The sequence below is a fragment of the Mobula birostris genome, chromosome 11 (assembly GCF_030028105.1).
Source record: "Mobula birostris isolate sMobBir1 chromosome 11, sMobBir1.hap1, whole genome shotgun sequence".
NCBI classification, from domain to species: Eukaryota; Metazoa; Chordata; class Chondrichthyes; order Myliobatiformes; family Myliobatidae; genus Mobula; species Mobula birostris.
Window position 1 is genome coordinate 76,673,774 of NC_092380.1, and position 22,096 is coordinate 76,695,869.

General features: G+C 44.3%; 1 protein-coding gene across 7 annotated transcripts in view; it reads right to left on the reverse strand.

The window, feature by feature from the left end:
• dennd2b (DENN domain containing 2B) overlaps positions 1-22,096 on the reverse strand; it is a 527,103-nt gene that overhangs the window by 169,684 nt on the left and 335,323 nt on the right. For all 7 annotated transcript variants that reach the window (XM_072272571.1, XM_072272574.1, XM_072272573.1 and 4 more), the window contains one exon: positions 6,559-6,713. In XM_072272571.1, coding sequence (XP_072128672.1) covers positions 6,559-6,713 — 155 coding nt within the window. The remainder of the gene's footprint in view (positions 1-6,558; positions 6,714-22,096) is intronic.

Here is a 22,096-nt window from a genome sequence, read left to right on the forward strand (position 1 = left end):
GGTGAGGGGAGTAATGAATTAAAAGTATTGTATATGAATGCATGGAGTATAAGAAATAAAGTGGATGAGCTTAAGGCACAGTTGGAAATTGGTAAGTATGATGTTGTGGGAATAACAGCGACATGGCTTCAAGTAGACAGGGCTTGGGAAATGAATATTCAAGGTATACGTCCTATCAAAAGGGTAGACTGATGGGCAGAGGGGATGGGGTGGCTCTGTTGGTGAGGAATGATATTCAGTCCCTTGCGAGGGGGGGACATAGAATCAGGAGACGTAGAGTCAGTATGGATAGAACTGAGAAATTCTAAGGGTAGAAAGACCCTAATGGGAGTTATCTACAGGCCCCCAAACAGTAGTCTGGATATAGGGTGTAAGTTGAATCAAGAGTTAAAATTGGCATGTCGCAAAGGTAATGCTACAGTTGTTATGGGGGATTTCAACATGCAGGTAGACTGGAGGAATCAGGTTGGTACTGGACCCCAAGAAAGGGAGTTTCTGGAGTCCCTCCGAGATGGATTCTTACAACAGCTTGTACTGGAGCCAACCAGAGAGAAAGCAATTCTAGATTTAGCGTTGTGCAATGAACCGGATTCGATCAGGGACCTCGAGGTAAAGGAGTCATTAGGAGGTAGTGACCATAATATGATAAGTTTTAATCTACAATTTGAGAGGGAGAAGGGAAACTCGGAAGTGTCAGTATTACAGTTGAACAAAGGGAACTATGGTGCTATGAGGGAGGAGCTGGCCAAAGTTCAATGGAACAATACCCTAGCAGGGATGACAGTGGAACAGCAATGACAAGTGTTTCTGCGAATAATGTGGAAGGTGCAGGATCAGTTCATTCCAAAGAGGAAGAAAGATTCTAAGAGGAGTAAGGGGAGGCCGTGGCTGACAAGGGAAGTAATGGACAGCATAAAAATAAAAGAGAAGTATAACATAACAAAGACGAGTGGGAAGCCGGAGGATTGGGAAACTTTCAAAGAGCAACAGAAGGTAACTAAAAAGGCAATACGTGGAGAAAAAATGAGGTATGAAGGTACACTAGCCAAGAATATAAAGGTGGATAGTAAAAGCTTCTTTAGGTATGTGAAAAGGAAAAAAATAGTAAAGACCAAAATTGGACCCTTGAAGACAGAAGCGGCTGAATTTATTATGGGGAACAAGGAAATGGCAGATGAGTTGAACAGGTACTTTGGATCTGTCTTCACTAGGGAAGACACAAACAATCTCCCAGATGTAATAGTGGCCAAAGGACCTAGGGTAATGGATGAACTGAAGGAAATTTATATTAGGCAGGAAATGGTGTTGGATAGGCTGTTGGGTCTGAAGGCTGATAAGTCCCTGGGACCTGATGGTCTGCATCCCAGGGTACTTAAGGAGGTGACTTTAGAAATCCTGGATGCATTGGTAATCATTTTCCAATGTTCTATAGATTCAGGATCAGTTCCTGTGGATTGGAGGGTGGCTAATGTTGTCCCTCTCTTCAAGAAGGGAGGAAGAGAGAAAACAGGGAATTATAGACCGGTTAGCCTGACGTCGGTGGTGGGAAAGATGCTGGAGTCAATTATAAAAGATGAAATTATGACACATCTGGATAGCAGTAACAGGATCAGTCCGAGTCAGCATGGATTTACGAAGGGGAAATCGTGCTTGACTAATCTTCTGGAATTTTTTGAGGATATAACTATGAAAATGTACAAGGGAGAGCCAGTGGATGTAGTGTACCTGGACTTTCAGAAAGCCTTTGATAAAGTCCCACATAGGAGATTAGTGGGCAAAATTAGGGCACATGGTATTGGGGGCAGAGTACTGATATGGATTGAAAATTGGCTGGCTGACAGAAAACAAAGAGTAGCGATTAACGGGTTCCTTTCGGAATGGCAAGCAGTGACCAGCGGGGTACCTCTGGGTTCAGTGCTGGGACCGCAGCTGTTTACAATATATATTAATGATTTAGATGAGGGAATTAAAAGTAACATTAGCAAATTTGCCAATGACACAAAGCTGAGTGGCAGTGTGAAATGTGAGGAGGATGTTATGAGAATGCAGGGTGACTTGGACAGGCTGGGTGAATGGGCAGATGCATGGCAGATGCAGTTTAATGTGGATAAATGTGAGGTTATCCACTTTGGTGTTTAGAACAGGAAGGCAGATTACTATCTAAATGGAGCCAAGTTAGGAAAAGGGGAAGCACAACGAGATCTAGCTGTTCTTGTACATCAGTCACTGAAAGCAAGCATGCAAGTATAGCAGGCAGGAAAGAAAGCTAACGGCATGCTGGCCTTCATAACAAGGAGAATTGAGTACAAGAGCAAAGAGGTCCTTCTGCTGCAGTACAGGGTCCTGGTGAGACCACACCTGGAGTACTCTGTGCAGTTTTGGTCTCCAAATTTGAGGAAGGACATTCTTCCTATTGAGGGAGTGCAGCGTAGGTTCACAAGGTTAATTCCTGGGATGGTGGGACTGTCATATGTTGAAAGATTGGAGCGACTGGCTTGTATACTCTGGAATTTAGAAGGCTGAGAGGGGATCTTATTGAAACATATAGGATTATTAAGGGATTGGACATGCTGGAGGCAGAAAGAATGTTCCCGCTGATGGGTGAGTCCAGTACCAGAGGCCACAGTTTAAGAATAAGGGGTAGGCCATTTAGAACGGAGTTGAAGAAAAACTTTTTCACCCAGAGAGTGGTGGATATATGGAATGCTCTGCCCCAGAAGGCTGTGGAGGCCAAGTCTCTGGATGCTTTCAAGAAAGAGATGGATAGGGCTCTTAAAGATAGCGGAATCAAAGGTTATGGGGATAAGGCAGGAACTGGATACTGATTGTGGATGATCAGCCATGATCACAGTGAATGGTGGTGCTGGCTCAAAGGGCCGAATGGCCTACTCCTGCACCTATTGTCTATTGTCTATTGGATCTCCCCCCCCCCCCCACTTTCAAATCTCTTACTAGCTCTTCTTTCAGTTAGTCCTGACGAAGGGTCTCGGCCCGAAATGTCAACTGTACCTCTTCCTACGGATGGTGCCTGGCCTGCTGTGTTCACCAACAACTTTGATGTGTGTTGCTTGAAATTCCAGCATCTGCAGATTTCCTCGTGTTTGCGTTTTTAAAAAGGTACCTTTTAAACCTCTTCGCTCTCACATTAAACGTGGCCCTCTAGTTTTTGATTCCCTTTGACTTACTGAGCTCTACCAGCAGTTTGCTTTCTGTGACCTCTGCAGTTCATCACCATGGCAACCCTGACCTCACCCCATCAGATGTATTCCTTTTGTCCTAACAATTCCTTCACTCAACTTCTTAGCAATGAAATTAGCCTTGGTTTCTCTTTCCAGCACTAATGAAGAATGTTCAATCTGAAACACTAACTCTGCTTCTTTCCCCTGACCTGCTGAGTACTTCCAGCATTTTCCGTTGTTATTTTGGTGTCTGCAGTTTTTGCTTCTCTCCCATAAAAGTCCTGCTTTTGCCGTTAACTTTCCATTATTGATTTAATTATCATTTTGGTGGCTAGAGGGCCATGCATTAAGTTAGAAGCAAATTCCCTGATCACATCTTAATGCAAAGCTGAGTTCATGCAGTGCAAGCCCATGACTGCCAGATGCTACATGTGGATTATATTCAGACTTGCTTACTTACTTGGATGTCTAAGTATTACAGTCCTGATTCAAATTTATGTCACATGTCTGACATATTTCTTGAATTTTTTCCAGCCGACCCAAATATTTCTACAAAGATTTCCAAGTGCTTTCTTTTCTCCTCACTTTGTTCAATTCTTTCTCCAAATAATCATACAAAACAAACATAGATAAATTATTCATTTGCTGTGTGAAGTTCTTAAATGTAAGACCTATAAAGAAAACCATTTGTTCATTCTGCTATTGTAATGTAAGTATACAAAGGTACAATAGTGTGGTGCTTTGTTAGTGCAAAGAAGAATGTTTGAGCTCTAAGGCATCCTTTTGACTCTGCAGGATTGGGATGAGGAAAGTTGGATAAGAGATGGAAAATATCAATCAATAATTCCCCTAGTGGTGTGGTGGCCAGACATGGCAAAGTCAAACTAGTACTCAGTTGTATGTACAGAGTTGAAATTGATAACCATCTAAACAAGAATTGAACTAGGAGATTTAAACTATTTTGAATAAATTATACTTCAAATTATAGAAATGGGTTTTCTATGCCCATCCATGGAGATGAATAAATACTCGCCCTTCGAGCTCAGACCCTTCTTCAGTACTGAAAAGGAAGGGAGAAGATGCCAGGAAATAGAGCTGGGGGGAGGGAAAGGAGGCTAGCTGGAAGGTGACAGGTGAAGCTAGGTGGGTGGAGGAGGTCAAGGTCTGGAGAAGCAATTTGATAGGAGAGGTAAGTGGACCATAGAGGAAAGGGAAGGAGGAGGAGACCCAGGAAGAAGTGATAGGCAGATAAGAAGAGGCAAAAGGCCAGAGAGAGGAATAGAAGAAAACAGGAGGCGGAGGGACGGTGAAATCGATATTCAGGTCATCAGGTTGGAGGCTAACCAGACAGAATATAGAGTGTTACTCCTCCACCCTGAGGGTGGCCTCGCTTTGGCACAAGAGGAAGCCATGGACTGACCTGTTGGAACGAGAATGGGAACTGGAATTAAAATGATTGGCCACCGGGAAGTTTGGCGGATGGAGTGGAGGTGCTCGATGAAGCAGTCCCCCAATTTACGATGGGTCTCACCGACGTAGAGGAGGCTGCATCGAGAGCTCTGGACACAGAAGACGACCCCCAGCAGATTCACAAGTGGAGTGTTACCTCACCAGAAGGACTATTTGGGGCCCTAAATAGAGGTGAGGGAGGAGGTGAATACACAGGTGTGGCACTTTGACCACTTTCAGGGATAAGTGTCAGGAGGGATGAAAGGACAAAGGAATCCTCTTTGTCACCATTCTGTCCTTCTACTTGACTGCAAATGTCATCAAGAAAAGTGAGAGGACCTTGAGAAAAAGATTTCTCCTGTTTTCATAGCGCAAATGAGAAAATTGTATAAAAATAAAGTAGCACTAGAAAATGGGAGAAGTACAGGGAATTAGCAACATGGAAAAAGAGAGAGGATGGAATGAAAATAGAATATTAATTCATCCCATTATATTCAGTACATCATGTATATTCCAGTTCCCCATAAACCATTCTGTCTATAGTAAGGGTAATTTAGAGTAGCTGGTTAACAAAACAATCAGCACATCTTTGTGATGTAGCTTGAAATCAGGGTCATCAGAGGAATCCATCCAGTCAGGTACAGAATGCAAGCATCACACCAATAGCACAAACATGCAGTTTTCATCTTGAAGGAATTTTGAATCAACAGTCATAGAGTCAAGCCACGTGGAAATGGGCCAACTGGCCTATAGCCTACAATGCTGAGGTGATTCATGTGCTTGCGTAAATGCCTCTCAAATGTTGTCAGCAACTTTGCCTCCACCACTCGGTCCAGCTGTGCATTCCAGGTATTTGCCATTGTCTGGGTGAGAAAGGTCCTGTTCAATTTCCCTCATCTTCTAGTTTTATTTACCATTGATCAGGGGAAAAGGGTTTTTTCAGTTTACCCCATCCACACCCTATTCCAGGCAACATCCTGGTGAATCTCCTCTCCACTGCCATTATATATTTCCTATAGTGCAGGGACCAGAACTGCACACATTACTTCAGTTGAGGTACGGCAGAGATTTAATAGATTTGGAATATAACTTCTCAGCTCTTGCAGTCAGTGCCCTGACTAATGAAGGCCAGTATGCCATATATCTTCTCCAACTTATCTACCTGCACTGTCATCTTCAAAGATCATTAGTTTTGCAGAGCAAGGTTCTTCAGTATGTCAGTACCCTCAGGGCTGACCATTCCTGGTTTGTCCTGTTCTCATTAGTACTCCCAAAATGCATCACTTCACAATTATCAGGATTAAACTCCATCTGCCACTTCATCGCCCATTTCACCATCACATCAATGTCACAACTACTCGCCACACTGTGAACAACTCCACCAATAAAGATGCTAAACATGTGTGATTTTTAATTGTAAACAAAATACCTCAAAAACTCATAGGTTTTATTTTAAACAGTTTTAAGACTCATATTTACAGTATTGTAGGGTCATTCAACACAGTAACTGTTTTTTTAAAACCCATAACTTCCATGAGAAAATGTTTTGCACATCTACATCCCACAAGCTTTAGTCAGGTTCTCAGAGATGTCCAAGATGAAGATTCACTCAAATTTTTATGTAAATATCCAATTGGAGGTTAAAAGCCACATCATATCATTGACTAAAGTAAATATGCTTTTGTATCTAAATATTATTTTGATATTCATATGCACAACACAAACTGAATACTTAAATGCCTTGTTAGGAGCCTCTTTCAATGGTGATTCTCTCATTGCAACCACAATGATGACAATATAAAAGCTGTAAACATATATACAAGTGCATTCCATAAATATTGTGACTAGAATATAATACAGGACTTTTTGTGCATGACCAGTGCTTTAAGATGCAAATTTATGTCCTCACAATGATTTTTGGAGCTCTTACCTATGATGTCTTCATACGCATTCTCTTCTGCTAAAGTGCTTTTTGAACTAAATCTGCTGTGTACCTCCAGAGGCGAAGTGGATGTACCATTTTCAGTAGGAGAAGGGGAATGCGATGATTGAAGACTGACAGCATCTTCAAATTCAAAGGATTTCCTTGTAAAACACATAGAAAAGAGTCTGTTGTCAATAAGCCAGCAATTAAGTCTTTTATTTTTAAAGTTACAGTCAAGGGCTTGCTTTACTAAAAGTAAAAAGGGTTGACGATGTTATATCAGTTACTGCTGTTGGGTCTATTGTGTCACTTTTATCATTTGCCACGTACAGAATTTGAAAATTAGTAGCTTTTCTCTAGAAATCATCAGTTTCATTAATTTGTCTGGGAAACTGATACTTGTTAATCTGCTGTATTACTTCTGCTAAACCAACTCCTTCCTTCCTATGTTCAATACCATCCAGGACAAGATAGCCCATTAATGAGCATCCTCTCCACCAATCAGAACATTGATTCCTTCCATCACCAGTGCACCACAACAACATGACAAAACATCAACCCTCAACCTCAGGACCTTGTCATCTCAAACTTCAAAGTCTTACACCAGCTTAACTTGGGAGATAATATGTCATTGCTTGATTATTGTTGGGTTTAAATGCTGAAACCTCCTCCTCACAGTAAGTGGGGGTGCACCTTCAGCAGAAGGACGGCAGGCTGATTGTGGGAGCATTTTCAGCAGCAATTCAAAACTACAGCTCACCACCACCTTCATCCCACACAGTTGACTCAAAATGCTCTCTGAAATAGCCCAGCAGGCTCTCTGTTAATTTCCCTTTTTTTTTAATATTTTTATTAGTTTTCAAGTTCATAAACATAATAACAATAGTGATATAAAGAGATTGGAATTACATTATTGGTAATAAACATATACAAGAGAAACTACAAATAGTAGAAGTGTAATAGACTTCCAAGCTCTTAATATAATTAATCATGAAGAAAAAAAGAAATAAAAAGGATATCACAAAGAAACCCCCTCCCCCAAAAAACCAAACAGGACAAAACAGGGCTGAACCAATATATTAGATTGAATACATTCATTAATGTTGTCAACTCCGCTCCTCCATTCATATATTTTAAGTTAATAAAAAGGATTCGGAAAAGGTCACACACATCATATGAAAACGTTGAATAAATGGCTTCCAAGTCTCTTCAAATTTAACCCAAAGATCAAAAATGACACTTCTGACTTTTTCTAAATGTAAACATGATATAGTTTGAGAAAACCATTGAAATGTAGCAGAATGATTGGTCTCTTTCCAATTCAGTAAAATGGACCTTCTGGCCATTAATGTAACAAATGCGATCATACGACAGGCTGAAGAGGATAGAGAGCTATATTCCATCGTTGGCAAACCAAAAACTGCCGTAATAGGATAGGGTTGTAAATCAAAACGCAAAACTGTTGAAATGATATCAAAGATACCTTTCCAAAATTTTTCCAAGAGAGGGCAGGACCAGAACATACGAGTCAAAGAAGCCACTTCAGAGTGACATCTGTCACAAATAGGATTTGATTCGAAGAAGGAGTCTGAGAGTCTGAGTGGGAGTGCCGAGAAAGACATTTTTGAAATTTTCGTTATTTTTTTTTCTCCAACGGCGTTCTGAGAGGCGGGACTGCGCAGGCGTGTGACGTCGGACAGTGCAGTGTGGCAGATTTAAAAGGGCAGACATCTTGCTTCGGGTTTGATTCGAAGAAGGAGTCTGAGAGTCTGAGTGGGAGTGCCGAGAAAGACATTTTTGAAATTTTCGTTATTTTTTTTCTCCAACGGCGTTCTGAGAGGCGGGACTGCGCAGGCGTGTGACGTCGGGCAGTGCAGCGCGGCAGATTTAAAAGGAACAGAGCCTCATAGAGCGGGCAGCGGAGTTTGCGGGCGGCGGAGTGAGCCGGGAGCAAAGTGAAGACTTAAGGGCTTCGGCTCAACGGGCTTAGACGGAAACGGGCGAGGTGAGGGAGGTTTGGCATTCATTTTCTGTTGTTATTTGAGGAGAGGGGCAGTATGAGTGTGAGGGCAGTTTGCTGTTCTCGGTGTCGGATGTGGGAGGCCCTGGAGTCTCCAAGCCTCCCGGACGTCTACATCTGCGCCAAGTGCATCGAGATGCAGCTCCTAAGGGACCGCATTACGGAACTGGAGCTGCAGCTCGATGACCTTCGTCTGGTCAGGGAGAGTGAGGAGGTGATAGAGAGGAGTTGCAGGCAGGTGGTCACGCCGGGGCTGCGGGAGGCAGACAAGTGGGTCACGGTTAGGAGGGGGAAGGGGAAAGGTCAGGTAATAGGGAGTACCCCGGTGGCTGTGCCCCTTAACAACAGGTACTCCTGTTTGAGTACTGTTGGGGGGGACGGCTTACCCGGGAGAAGCGACAGTGGCCATGCCTCTGGCACAAGTCCGGCCCTGTAGCTCAGAAGGGTAGGGCAAGGAAGAGGAGGGCAGTTGTGATAGGGGACTCGATAGTAAGGGGGTCAGATAGGCGATTCTGTGGACGCAGTCCAGAGACCCGGATGGTAGTTTGCCTCCCTGGTGCCAGGGTCCGGGATATTTCTGATCATGTCCAAGATATCCTGAAGTGGGAGGGTGAGGAGCCAGAGGTCGTGGTACATATAGGTACCAATGACATAGGTAGGAAAAAGGATGAGGTCCTGAAAGGAGAATATAGGGAGCTAGGAAGGGAGTTGAGAAAAAGGACCGCAAAGGTAGTAATCTCGGGATTACTGCCTGTGCCACGCGACAGTGAGAGTAGGAATGCGATGAGGTGGAGGATAAATGCGTGGCTGAGGGATTGGAGCAGGGGGCAGGGATTCAAGTTTTTGGATCATTGGGACCTCTTTTGGCGCAGGCGTGACCTGTACAAAAAGGACGGGTTGCACTTGAATCCTAGGGGGACCAATATCCTGGCAGGGAGATTAGCGGGGGCTACTGAGGTGACTTTAAACTAGAATGGTTGGGGGGTGGGAATCAAATTAAAGAGGCAAGGCGTGAGGAGGTTAGTTCACTACAGGGGGATGGGAACCAGTGCAGAGAGGCAGAGGGGTGTAAAGTGAGGGTAGAAACAAAAAGTACTATGGAGAAAAGTAAAAGTGGCAGGCCGACAAATCCATGGCAAGCATTAAAAAGGGCCACTTTTCAGCATAATTGTATAAGGGCTAAGAGAGTTATAAAAGAGCGCCTGAAGGCTTTGTGTGTCAATGCAAGGAGCATTCGTAATAAGGTGGATGAATTGAAAGTGCAGATTGTTATTAATGATTATGATATAGTTGGGATCACAGAGACATGGCTCCAGGGTGACCAGGGATGGGAGCTCAACGTTCAGGGATATTCAATATTCAGGAGGGATAGACATGAAGGAAGGGGAGGTGGGGTGGCGTTGCTGGTTAAAGAAGAGATTAACACAATAGAAAGGAAGGACATAAGCCGGGAAGATGTGGAATCGATATGGGTAGAGCTGCGTAACACTAAGGGGCAGAAGACGCTGGTGGGAGTTGTGTACAGGCCACCTAACAGTAGTAGTGAGGTCGGAGATGGTGTTAAACAGGACATGAGAAATGTGTGCAATAAAGGAACAGCAGTTATAATGGGTGACGTCAATCTACATGTAGATTGGGTGAACCAAATTGGTAAAGGTGCTGAGGAAGAGGATTTCTTGGAATGTATGCGGGATGGTTTTTTGAACCAACATGTCGAGGAATCGACTAGCGAGCAGGCTATTCTGGACTGGGTTTTGAGCAATGAGGAAGGGTTAATTAGCAATCTTGTCGTGAGAGGCCCCTTGGGTAAGAGTGACCATAATATGGTGGAATTCTTCATTAAGATGGAGAGTGACATAGTTAATTCAGAAACAAAGGTTCCGAACTTAAAGAGGGGTAACTTTGAAGGTATGAGACATGAATTAGCTAAGATAGACTGGCAAATGACACTTAAAGGATTGACGGTGGATATGCAATGGCAAGCATTTAAAGGTTGCATGGATGAACTGCAACAAATGTTCATCCCAGTTTGGCAAAAGAATAAATCAAGGAAGGTAGTGCACCCGTGGCTGACAAGAGAAATTAGGGATAGTATCAATTCCAAAGAAGAAGCATACAAATTAGCCAGAGAAAGTGGCTCACCTGAGGACTGGGAGAAATTCAGAGTTCGGCAGAGGAGGACAAAGGGCTTAATTAGGAAGGGGAAAAAAGATTATGAGAGAAAACTGGCAGGCAACATAAAAATGGACTGTAAAAGCTTTTATAGATATGTAAAAAGGAAAAGACTGGTAAAGACAAATGTAGGTCCCCTGCAGACAGAAACAGGTGAATTGATTATGGGGAGCAAGGACATGGCAGACCAATTGAATAATTACTTTGGTTCTGTCTTCACTAAGGAGGACATAAATAATCTTCCAGAAATAGTAGGGGACAGAGGGTCCAGTGAGATGGAGGAACTGAGCGAAATACATGTTAGTAGGGAAGTGGTGTTAGGTAAATTGAAGGGATTGAAGGCAGATAAATCCCCAGGGCCAGATGGTCTGCATCCCAGGGTGCTTAAGGAAGTAGCCCAAGAAATAGTGGATGCATTAGTGATAATTTTTCAAAACTCATTAGATTCTGGACTAGTTCCTGAGGATTGGAGGGTGGCTAATGTAACTCCACTTTTTAAAAAAGGAGGGAGAGAGAAACCGGGGAAATATAGACCGGTTAGCCTAACGTCGGTGGTGGGGAAACTGCTGGAGTCAGTTATCAAGGATGTGATAACAGCACATTTGGAAAGCGGTGAAATGATCGGACAAAGTCAGCATGGATTTGTGAAAGGAAAATCATGTCTGACGAATCTCAAAGAATTTTTTGAGGATGTAACTAGTAGAGTGGATAGGGGAGAACCAGTGGATGTGGTATATTTGGATTTTCAGAAGGCTTTTGACAAGGTCCCACACAGGAGATTAGTGTGCAAACTTAAAGCACACGGTATTGGGGGTAAGGTATTGGTGTGGGTGGAGAGTTGGTTAGCAGACAGGAAGCAAAGAGTGGGAATAAACGGGACCTTTTCAGAATGGCAGGCGGTGACTAGTGGGGTACTGCAAGGCTCAGTGCTGGGACCTCAGTTGTTTACAATATATATTAATGACTTGGATGAGGGAATTAAATGCAGCATCTCCAAGTTTGCGGATGACACGAAGCTGGGTGGCAGTGTTAGCTGTGAGGAGGATGCTAAGAGGATGCAGGGTGACTTGGATAGGTTGGGTGAGTGGGCAAATTCATGGCAGATGCAATTTAATGTGGATAAATGTGAAGTTATCCACTTTGGTGGCAAAAATAGGAAAACAGATTATTATCTGAATGGTGGCCGATTAGGAAAAGGGGAGGTGCAACGAGACCTGGGTGTCATTATACACCAAGTCATTGAAAGTGGGCATGCAGGTACAGCAGACGGTAAAAAAGGCGAATGGTATGCTGGCATTTATAGCGAGAGGATTTGAGTACAGGAGCAGGGAGGTATTACTGCAGTTGTACAAGGCCTTGGTGAGACCACACCTGGAGTATTGTGTGCAGTTTTGGTCCCCTAATCTGAGGAAAGACATCCTTGCCATAGAGGGAGTACAGAGAAGGTTCACCAGATTGATTCCTGGGATGGCAGGACTTTCATATGAAGAAAGACTCGATGAACTGGGCTTGTACTCGTTGGAATTTAGAAGATTGAGGGGGGATCTGATTGAAACGTATAAGATCCTAAAGGGATTGGACAGGCTAGATGCAGGAAGATTGTTCCCGATGTTGGGGAAGTCCAGAATGAGGGGTCACAGTTTGAGGATAGAGGGGAAGCCTTTTAGGACCGAGATTAGGAAAAACTTCTTCACACAGAGAGTGGTGAATCTGTGGAATTCTCTGCCACAGGAAACAGTTGAGGCCAGTTCATTGGCTATATTTAAGAGGGAGTTAGATATGGCCCTTGTGGCTACGGGGGTCAGGGGGTATGGAGGGAAGGCTGGGGCGGTGTTCTGAGTTGGATGATCAGCCATGATCATAATAAATGGCGGTGCAGGCTCGAAGGGCTGAATGGCCTACTCCTGCACCTATTTTCTATGTTTCTATATGGGAGTGAAAATGAGCTAGTTTATCTTTAGACATGTGGGCCCTATGCATCTCTGCTACTTTCTCAAATGGAATTAGGGATGGCTAATAAATGCTAGCCTTACTACTGACACCAAGATCCTGAAAAATGAATTTAAAAATATATTGCAACAGTTCTCCATGGACAGTTAAATGCTGAGCTTCTCAGTCAGGCATTCAGTATTTTAATAATAACCATTTATATTACAATCATAAAATTGGATATTCATTGACTGACTACAAGCAGTGGCATTACGAAATTGCGTGAGAAACCACTGAAGTACTCACAGGAGTGATTCAGTTTACAAGCTGGCCACTGAACAATCAACCAAAGTTCTCGGGAGGAGAATCTAGCAGAACTGAGAAATGCGTGCAAAGCATCTCATTACTCACTGGCTGGTGCTAGACCACAAGGAGGAGACTCATTGCCTGTAGGAAGCAGATCCTTAAAACTACTCAAAAAACATCATTACTTCCAGAATTGAATTAACCCTCCCTTTCCTCAGCATCTCCAGAACCCTCGTCATTGCTTATTAATCTACGGCATCTCATCATTGCTCTCAATCTTCAATATATCGCTCCCAGCAATGTGAGGCATATACATCTTTCTCACATACCTTGCATCTCACAATCCCTCCCCTGGTCCCCCAAACTTTCTGCTCTACCTCAGTTCCACCTCCACTGCACACATAAATTCACAGTTCTATAATGTTTCCAAACCCCAGGAACTCAGATAAGGTTTAATATCACCGACATGCAGTACATCATGAAATTTGTTGCTTTGTGGCAGCAGTACGGTGCAAAAAAATACTATAAATTACAAAAGAAATACAGTGGATTCCTGTTAATTAGAATACATTTTGGCCTAATTAAGTGGCTACCCCAATTAGCCAAAGTTTCATGAAGATAGTTAAACAGTACTAAAGAAAGACAAATTAGCTTTTAACAGAGTAGCAATTAATGTATTTAAATGGAATACAGAATCAATTAGAACACTACCAATACCTCTACAGTACTATCAAACTGTTATTCATTCCTAATCGATACAGGAATTCATTTGCCATGCTCTTTTGATTGAATGCAAATGAACAAAATCAGTGTAGACACCTCGTGCAGATAACAGACTGTTTTCACACAATACTTTTGATGATTGCATCCTCCACACCTTCATTTTCATTGTAATATTCAGGATGATTGTCGATACCTTCAAACTCATTTTAATTCCTAATTTGTTAAGTAGTGGAATCATTTCATTTTCACTCCCGGCTGTTTCTGGCATCTCCAAGCCTGAATACTTGAAAGCACAGTGAGCAAAACAGTTCAGAATTGTCTTCCTTCTTATTTCTCACTATCAGTGACAAAAAACATTGATTTTTGAACACAAACTCGTGCAACTGACACTATTTTAAAAATTGATCACTCTAAACACAGTGTAGTGACTAACAGCCACACAGTGCAAGCCACTGACTGTAGTTAGAAACTGTCTGACAATTGTCACCTACCCTGATTAAGCAGTTATGCTCTCCCTAATTAACAAAGAGAATGCCAGCTCTTTTCTCAATTTAGTTTTTGTTCTTTAAGAGTTGTCCCAAATAAATGGCTGCCTTGATTAACCAATGGCCCAATTAACTGGAGGCCCCTGTGTGTGTGTGTATATAAATATAAATAAATAAATATATATATATACACACACACACACACACACACCCCAATCTACAACGTCCTCTGATATTGAATTCTCATCCATTTCTCTTACATTTTAGAATTCCATCCCAGCTGGCAGATTTGTGGGTCACTTTTTTGAGGAACACAAATCCTAGCAATCTCTCCTTATCTTTGCTTCTAGATCTTTGAACAATAAAACTCCAAAACTCACTACTTTATTAAATCCCATGTGCTAATTTCCAAACATCTTCACAACTCCATTGCTGCTTAGCTCCTAAGGTATGCTTGCAGGTTTCAATACTTCAACAAATTTACTAACAGCTAGCATAAATTGGGAATTTTTAGTCACTCAGTCAACCCCATGCACGGTAATACCAGGTACATACATCCTCGCTACTTTGATATCAAACATTAGTTTTCATAAGCTTGCAAAATAAGATTTTATTTGTAACTCAAACAACAGGAATTCTGCAGATGCTGGAAATTCAAGCAACACACATCAAAGTTGCTGGTGAACGCAGCAGGCCAGGCAGCATCTCTAGGAAGAGGTGCAGTCGACGTTTCAGGCCGAGATCCTTTGTCAGGACTAACTGAAGGAAGAGTGAGTAAGGGATTTGAAAGTTGGAGGGGAGGGGGAGATCCAAAATGATAGGAGAAGACAGGAGGGGGAGGGATAGAGCCAAGAGCTGGACAGGTGATAGGCAAAAGGGGATATGAGAGGATCATGGGACAGGAGGTCCGGGAAGAAAGGCAGGGGTGGGGGGACCCAGAGGATGGGCAAGAGGTATATTTAGAGGGACCGAGGGAGAAAAAGGAGAGTGAGAGAAAGAATGTGTGCATAAAAATAAGTAACAGATGGGATACGAGGGGGAGTTGGGGCCTTAGCGGAAGTTAGAGAAGTTGATGTTCATGCCATCAGGTTGGAGGCTACCCAGATGGAATATAAGGTGTTGTTCCTCCAACCTGAGTGTGGCTTCATCTTTACAGTAGAGGAGGCCGTGGATAGACGTGTCAGAATGGGAATGGGATGTGAAATTAAAATGTGTGGCCACTGGGAGATCCTGCTTTCTCTGGCGGACAGAGCATAGATGTTCAGCAAAGCGGTCTCCCAGTCTGCGTCGGGTCTCGCCAATATATGAAAGACCACATCGGGAGCACCGGACGCAGTATATCACCCCAGCCGACTCACAGGTGAAGTGTTGCCTCACCTGGAAGGACTGTTTGGGGCCCTGAATGGTGGTAAGGGAGGAAGTGTAAGGGCATGTGTAGCACTTGTTCCGCTTACACGGATAAGTGCCAGGAGGGAGATCAGTGGGGAGGGATGGAGGGGACGAATGGACAAGGGAGTTGCGTAGGGAGCGATCTCTGCGGAATGCAGAGAGAGGCGGGGAGGGAAAGATGTGCTTAGTGGTGGGATCCCGTTGGAGGTGGCGGAAGTTACAGAGAATAATATGTTGGACCCGGAGGCTGGTGGGGTGGTAGGTGTGGACCAGGGGAACCCTATTCCCAGTGGGGTGGGGAGGATGGAGTGAGAGCAGATGTACGTGAAATGGGGGAGATGCATTTAAGAGCAGGGTTGATAGTGGAGGAAGGGAAGCCCCTTTCTTTAAAAAAGGAAGACATCTCCCTCGTCCTAGAATGAAAAGCCTCATCCTGAGAGCAGATGCGGCGGAGACGGAGGAATTGCGAGAAGGGGATGGCATTTTTGCAAGAGACAGAGTGAGGACAGGAATAGTCCAGATAGCTGTGAGAGTCAGTAGGCTTATAGTAGACATCAGTGGATAAGCTGTCTCCAGAGACAGAGACAGAAAGATCTAGAAAGGGGAGGGAGGTGTCGGAAATGAACCAGGTAAACTTGAGGGCAGGGTGAAAGTTGGAGGCAAAGTTAATAAAGTCAACAAGTTCTGCATGCGTGCAGGAAGCAGCGCCAATGCCGTCGTCGATGTAGCAAAGGAAAAGTGGGGGACAGAAACCAGAATAGGCACGGAACATAGATTGTTCCACAAACCCAACAAAAAGGCAGTCATAGCTAGGACCCATACGGGTGCCCATAGCTACACCTTTAGTTTGGAGGAAGTGGGAGGAGCCAAAGGAGAAATTATTAAGAGTAAGGACTAATTCCGCTAGACGGAGCAGAGTGGTGGTAGAGGGGAACTGATTAGGTCTGGAATCCAAAAAGAAGCGTAGAGCTTTGAGACCTTCCTGATGGGGGATGGAAGTATATAAAGACTGGACATCCATGGTGAAAATAAAGCGGTGGGGGCCAGGGAACTTAAAATCATCGAAAAGTTTAAGAGCGTGAGAAGTGTCACGAACATAGGTAGGAAGGGATTGAACAAGGGGGGATAAAACCGTGTCGAGGTATGCAGAAACGAGTTCGGTGGGGCAGGAGCAAGCTGAGACAATAGGTCGGCCAGGACAGGTAGGTTTGTGGATCTTGGGTAGGAGGTAGAAACGGGAAGTGCAGGGTGTGGGAACTATAAGGTTGGTAGCAGTGGATGGGAGATCCCCTGAGCGGATAAAGTCGGTGATGGTGTGGGAGACAATGGCCTGGTGCTCCTTAGTGGGGTCACGATCGAGGGGTAAATAAGAGGAGGTATCCGCGAGTTGTCGCTGTGCCTCGGCAAGGTAGAGGTCAGTACGCCAGACTACAACAGCACCCCCCTTATCGGCGGGTTTAATAATAAGGTTAGGATTAGTGCGGAGGGAGTGGAGAGCAGAGCGTTCCGAAGGAGTGAGGTTGGAATGGGGACAAGGTGCGGTGAAGTCGAGACAGTTGATGTCCCGTCAGCAATTAGCGATAAAGAGATCCAGAGCAGGCAGAAGACCAGAGCGGGGTGTCCATGAAGAAGAGGAGGGTTGAAGACGGGAGAAGGGGTCATCGGTGGGGGTGGAAGAGTCCTTGCCGAAGAAGTAGGCTCGGAGACGGAGACGGCGGAAGAAAAGTTCCGCATCATGGCGAACACGGAACTCGCTGAGGTGTGGGTGAAGGGGGACAAACGTGAGACCCTTACTGAGAACAGAGCGTTCTGCCTCCGACAGTTGAAGGTCGGAGGGAATGGTAAGGACCTGGCACGGATGACAGCTGGGATCAGAGGGGTGAGGGGGGAGGCTGGGAGTGTCAGTGGAGAGGTCCTCACCTACCACCCCACCAGCCTCCGGGTCCAACATATTATTTTCCGTAACTTCCGCCACCTCCAACGGGATCCCACCACTAAGCACATCTTTCCCTCCCCCACTCTCTCTGCATTCCGCAGGGATAGCTCCCTACGCAACTCCCTTGTCCATTCGTCCCCCCCATCCCTCCCCACTGATCTCCCTCCTGGCACTTATCCATGTAAGCGGAACAAGTGCTACACATGCCCTTACACTTCCTCCCTCACCACCATTCAGGGCCCCAAACAGTCCTTCCAGGTGAGGCAACACTTCACCTGTGAGTCGGCTGGGGTGATATACTGCGTCCGGTGCTCCCGATGTGGCCTTTTATATATTGGCGAGACCCGATGCAGACTGGGAGACCGCTTTGCTGAACATCTACGCTCTGTCTGCCAGAGAAAGCAGGATCTCCCAGTGGCCACACATTTTAATTCCACATCCCATTCCCATTCTGACATGTCTATCCACAGCCTCCTCTACTGTAAAGATGAAGCCACACTCAGGTTGGAGGAACAACACCTTATATTCCCTCTGGGTAGCCTCCAACCTGATGGCATGAACATCGACTTCTCTAACTTCCGCTAAGGCCCCACCTCCCCCTCGTACCCCATCTGTTACTTATTTTTATGCACACCTTCTTTCTCTCACTCTCCTTTTTCTCCCTCTGTCCCTCTGAATATACCTCTTGCCCATCCTCTGGGTCCCCCCGCCTCTTGTCTTTCTTCCCGGACCTCCTGTCCCATGATCCTCTCGTATCCCCTTTGCCAATCACCTGTCCAGCTCTTGGCTTCATCCCTCCCCCTCCTGTCTTCTCCTATCATTTTGGATCTCCCCCTCGCCCTCCAACTTTCAAATCCCTTACTCACTCTTCCTTCAGTTAGTCCTGACGAAGGGTCTCGGCCTGAAACGTCGACTGTACCTCTTCCGAGAGATGCTGCCTGGCCTGCCGCGTTCACCAGCAACTTTGATGTGTGTTGCTTTTATTTGCAACTAACTGCTTTAGATACATCTTTCAAAATCAAAGTATAAAGTAAATTTACAATCAAAGTACATAGATGTCACCAAATCATTTTTGCTGCAGTACAGTTTTCATCTTGCAACACTTTACACTAGGTAATATGTAAAAATGTGGCCAAGGATAACAAATTAGAAAACTCTGTCTGGTAATTACATTAAGATGCTTCTGCAGGGTTTACTGAGACCATAAACAGCTGTCAGATTTTCTGTTTTTATTTCAGATTGCAGCATCTGGAGTTTTTTTTTAAGATTTTCAGTATTTTTTCAATGTGATTTTTAAGTTTAAAGCACAAAATGTTTCTTTCTTATAGTTCTGCCTTAATAGCAATTAATCTTAGACCAATTATATCAATGAATAAAATAACAAAAAGTCATTATTAATAATAATTGGCAAATAATATATCTCTTCCTTGAACTTCTGCCACTAAAACACAAGGTATTATATACTTCTATGTAAGGATCCAAAGTAAGTCAGAGGTTTTAAACTGACAGGTTCATTTCAAATTAAAGTCTAGAATAAAGTTTTTCTGTATAAATATTTATCATCATTGTCCGGAGATAATTTGAAGAATTACACTTGCTGCTATAAACCTCTTTGATTTTCATTTCATTGATTTTAATGAGATAAACACTGGTAAGAGGGTAAATTCTGGTCAGTTAGATTAGTACACAGACTTGAAAGACAGGAATTTACCCCAATTACTTTAGTTGAGATTATAACCAGCACATTAAAAATATATTGTTAATTATATACTAAAAGAAAGATTAACAGAGTATCCCATAAATGCAAATCACTTCACTCCTGTAAACAGTACTTACAAAATTAAATCAATACTGAGATATATCCCTACATCATTTTGTAAAAACTCTTATGATGTAGAAACTAGATTTAAAGGACACACTTCAACTAAAACTAGGGCTAAAACTAAAACCACATTTTTGTCACAGGATTACATTTTCTTTAAAAGTTATTAAATTTAATTTGCTCCTTGAGTGGCAAATAATATTCTGATTTGTAATGGTTGCGATAAACTATGACCTGGACCTCTGTACCTTCCTCTACAATTGGATCCTTGACTTCCTAAGCAGAAGACCACAATCTGTATGGATCTGTAATAACATCTCCTCCTCACTGACAATCAACACTGGCATACTTCAGGGAAACTGCTCTACTCTCTAAATACCCATCACGGTGTGGCTAAGCACAGCTCTAATGCCATCTATAAATTTGCTAATGATACAACCATTGTTGGCAGAATCTCAGATGGAGACAAAGAGGGCATACAGGAGCGAGATATACCAGCTAGTTGAGTGGTGTCATAGTAACAACCTCGCACTCCACGTCAATAAGACAAAAGAGCTCATTGCCGGGACTTGAGAAACTCAGTTACAGAGAAAGGTTGAATAGGTTAGGACTTTATTCCCTGGAGCGTAGAAGAATGAGGGGAGATTTGATAGAGGTATATAAAATTATGACGGGTATAGATAGAGTGAATGCAAGCAGGCTTTTTCCACTGAGGCAAGGGGAGAAAAAAAACCAGAGGACATGGGTTAAGGGTGGGGGGGAAAAGTTTAAAGGGAACATTGGGGGGGGCTTCTTCACACAGAGTGGTGGGAGTATGGAATGAGCTGCCAGACGAGGTGGTAAACGCGGGTTCTTTTTTAACATTTAAAAATAAATTGGACAGATACATGGATGGGAGGTGTATGGAGGGATATGCTCCGTGTGCAGGTCAGTGGGACTAGGCAGAAAATGGTTCGGCACAGCCAAGAAGGGCCAAAAGGCCTGTTTCTGTGCTGTAGTTTCTATGGTTCTATGGTTCTATGGACTTCAGAAAGAGTAAGACAAGGTAACACGCACCAGTCCTCATAGAGGGATCAGAAGTTGGAAAGAGTGAGCAATTTCAAGCTCCTGGGTAAGTTCCTGGGTGTCAATATCTCTGAGGACCAAACCTAGACCCAACATACCGATGCAGCTACAAAGGAGGCAAGACAGTAGCTATATTTCATGAGGTGTTTAAGGAGATTTGGTATGTCACCTAAAATACTCACAAATTTCTACAAATGTACAATGGACAGCATTCTAACTGGCTGCATCAATGTCGGGTATTCTTTATTAAGATTCACCATTACCTAGGACATGCCCTCTTCTCATTGTTACAGTCAGGAAGGAGGTACAGAAGCCTGAAGGCACACACTCAATGATTCAGGAACAGCTTCTTCCCCTCTGCCATCAGATTTCTAAATGGACATTAAACCCATGAACACTACCTCACTTTTTAAAATATTATTTCCATTTTTGAACTATTTTAAATTGAACTATTTAATATACATATATATACTTAGTATAATTCATTTATTTTTACTATATTTATCATGTATTGCATTGAACTACTGCTGCTGCTAAGTTAGCAAACTTCACGGCATATGCTGATGATATTAAACTTGATTCTGATTCTGATTCAGCCATCCACAGCTGCCGGAAGTGAGGCCTCCGTCACCGACCTCGGAAATCGAGCCCGAGGCTCGGCTGGAGCGGAGGCCTCCTCAACCGTGACTCGGTTGACGGTCTTGTTTCAGCCAGGAGCCCGGCCCTCCAGGATTAAGTGTCGGCTCCAGGGCCTGACCCAGTGGACAGCCCAGGCCCCCGGCAGCTGGAAGTGGCAGCTGAGCCTCCCCCGTCACTCGGCCCGACCCGGAGCGCCCGACGACGCAACCCACCGATCGATCCCCACGGGACGCGTCCACCAACCTCAAAGAGCTGACAACGACACACTGCATCGATGGAAACCTGGAAAGATGCACTATTTACCGAGGAAGTGTGGGAAAAGAGCTGGGCTGCTGGTCAGATTGAAGCTGAGGGGCTTCAGAGTCCCTATGCCCACCATCCTACTAGCTAATGTGCAAGCCATTGAGAACAAGGTAGATGATCTTAAAGGGAGACTCACCTACTGCAGGGAGATGCAGAACTGCTGTGTATTCTGTTTCACCGAGACCTGGCTCTCCCCTGCCACTCCCGACTGTGCCATCCGACCGGAGGGATTTTCGATCCATCAGATGGACCGCACAGCATCTTCGGGCAAGACGAAGGGAGATGGTGTCTGCCTACTGATCAACACTGGGTGGTGCTCGGACACAGTGGCACTGACAAGCTCCTGCAGCCCGGACCTGGAACACCTGTCGGTGAAGTGTCGTCCCTACTACCTGCCACGGGAATTCACCTCGGTCATACTGACAGCGGTCTACATTGCTCCCCAAGCGGACGTGGAGTATGCTTTGAACATACTGTATGCCAACATCAGTGAACTTGAGACCAGCTATCCGGAGGCTTTGCTCATTACACCCGGGGACTTTAACCAGGCCAAACGCAGAAAGGCGCTGCCAAAGTTATACCAACAGGTCTCCTGCCCCACTAGAGGCCCAAATATACTTGACCACTGCTACACAGCAGTCAAGGATGCCTACCGTTCCGTCCCACGACCTCACTTCGGAAAATCGGACCATCAGGCCGTACTCCTCCTTCCGGCTTACATCAGAAACTGAAGCGGGAGGTCATGGTGTCAAAAG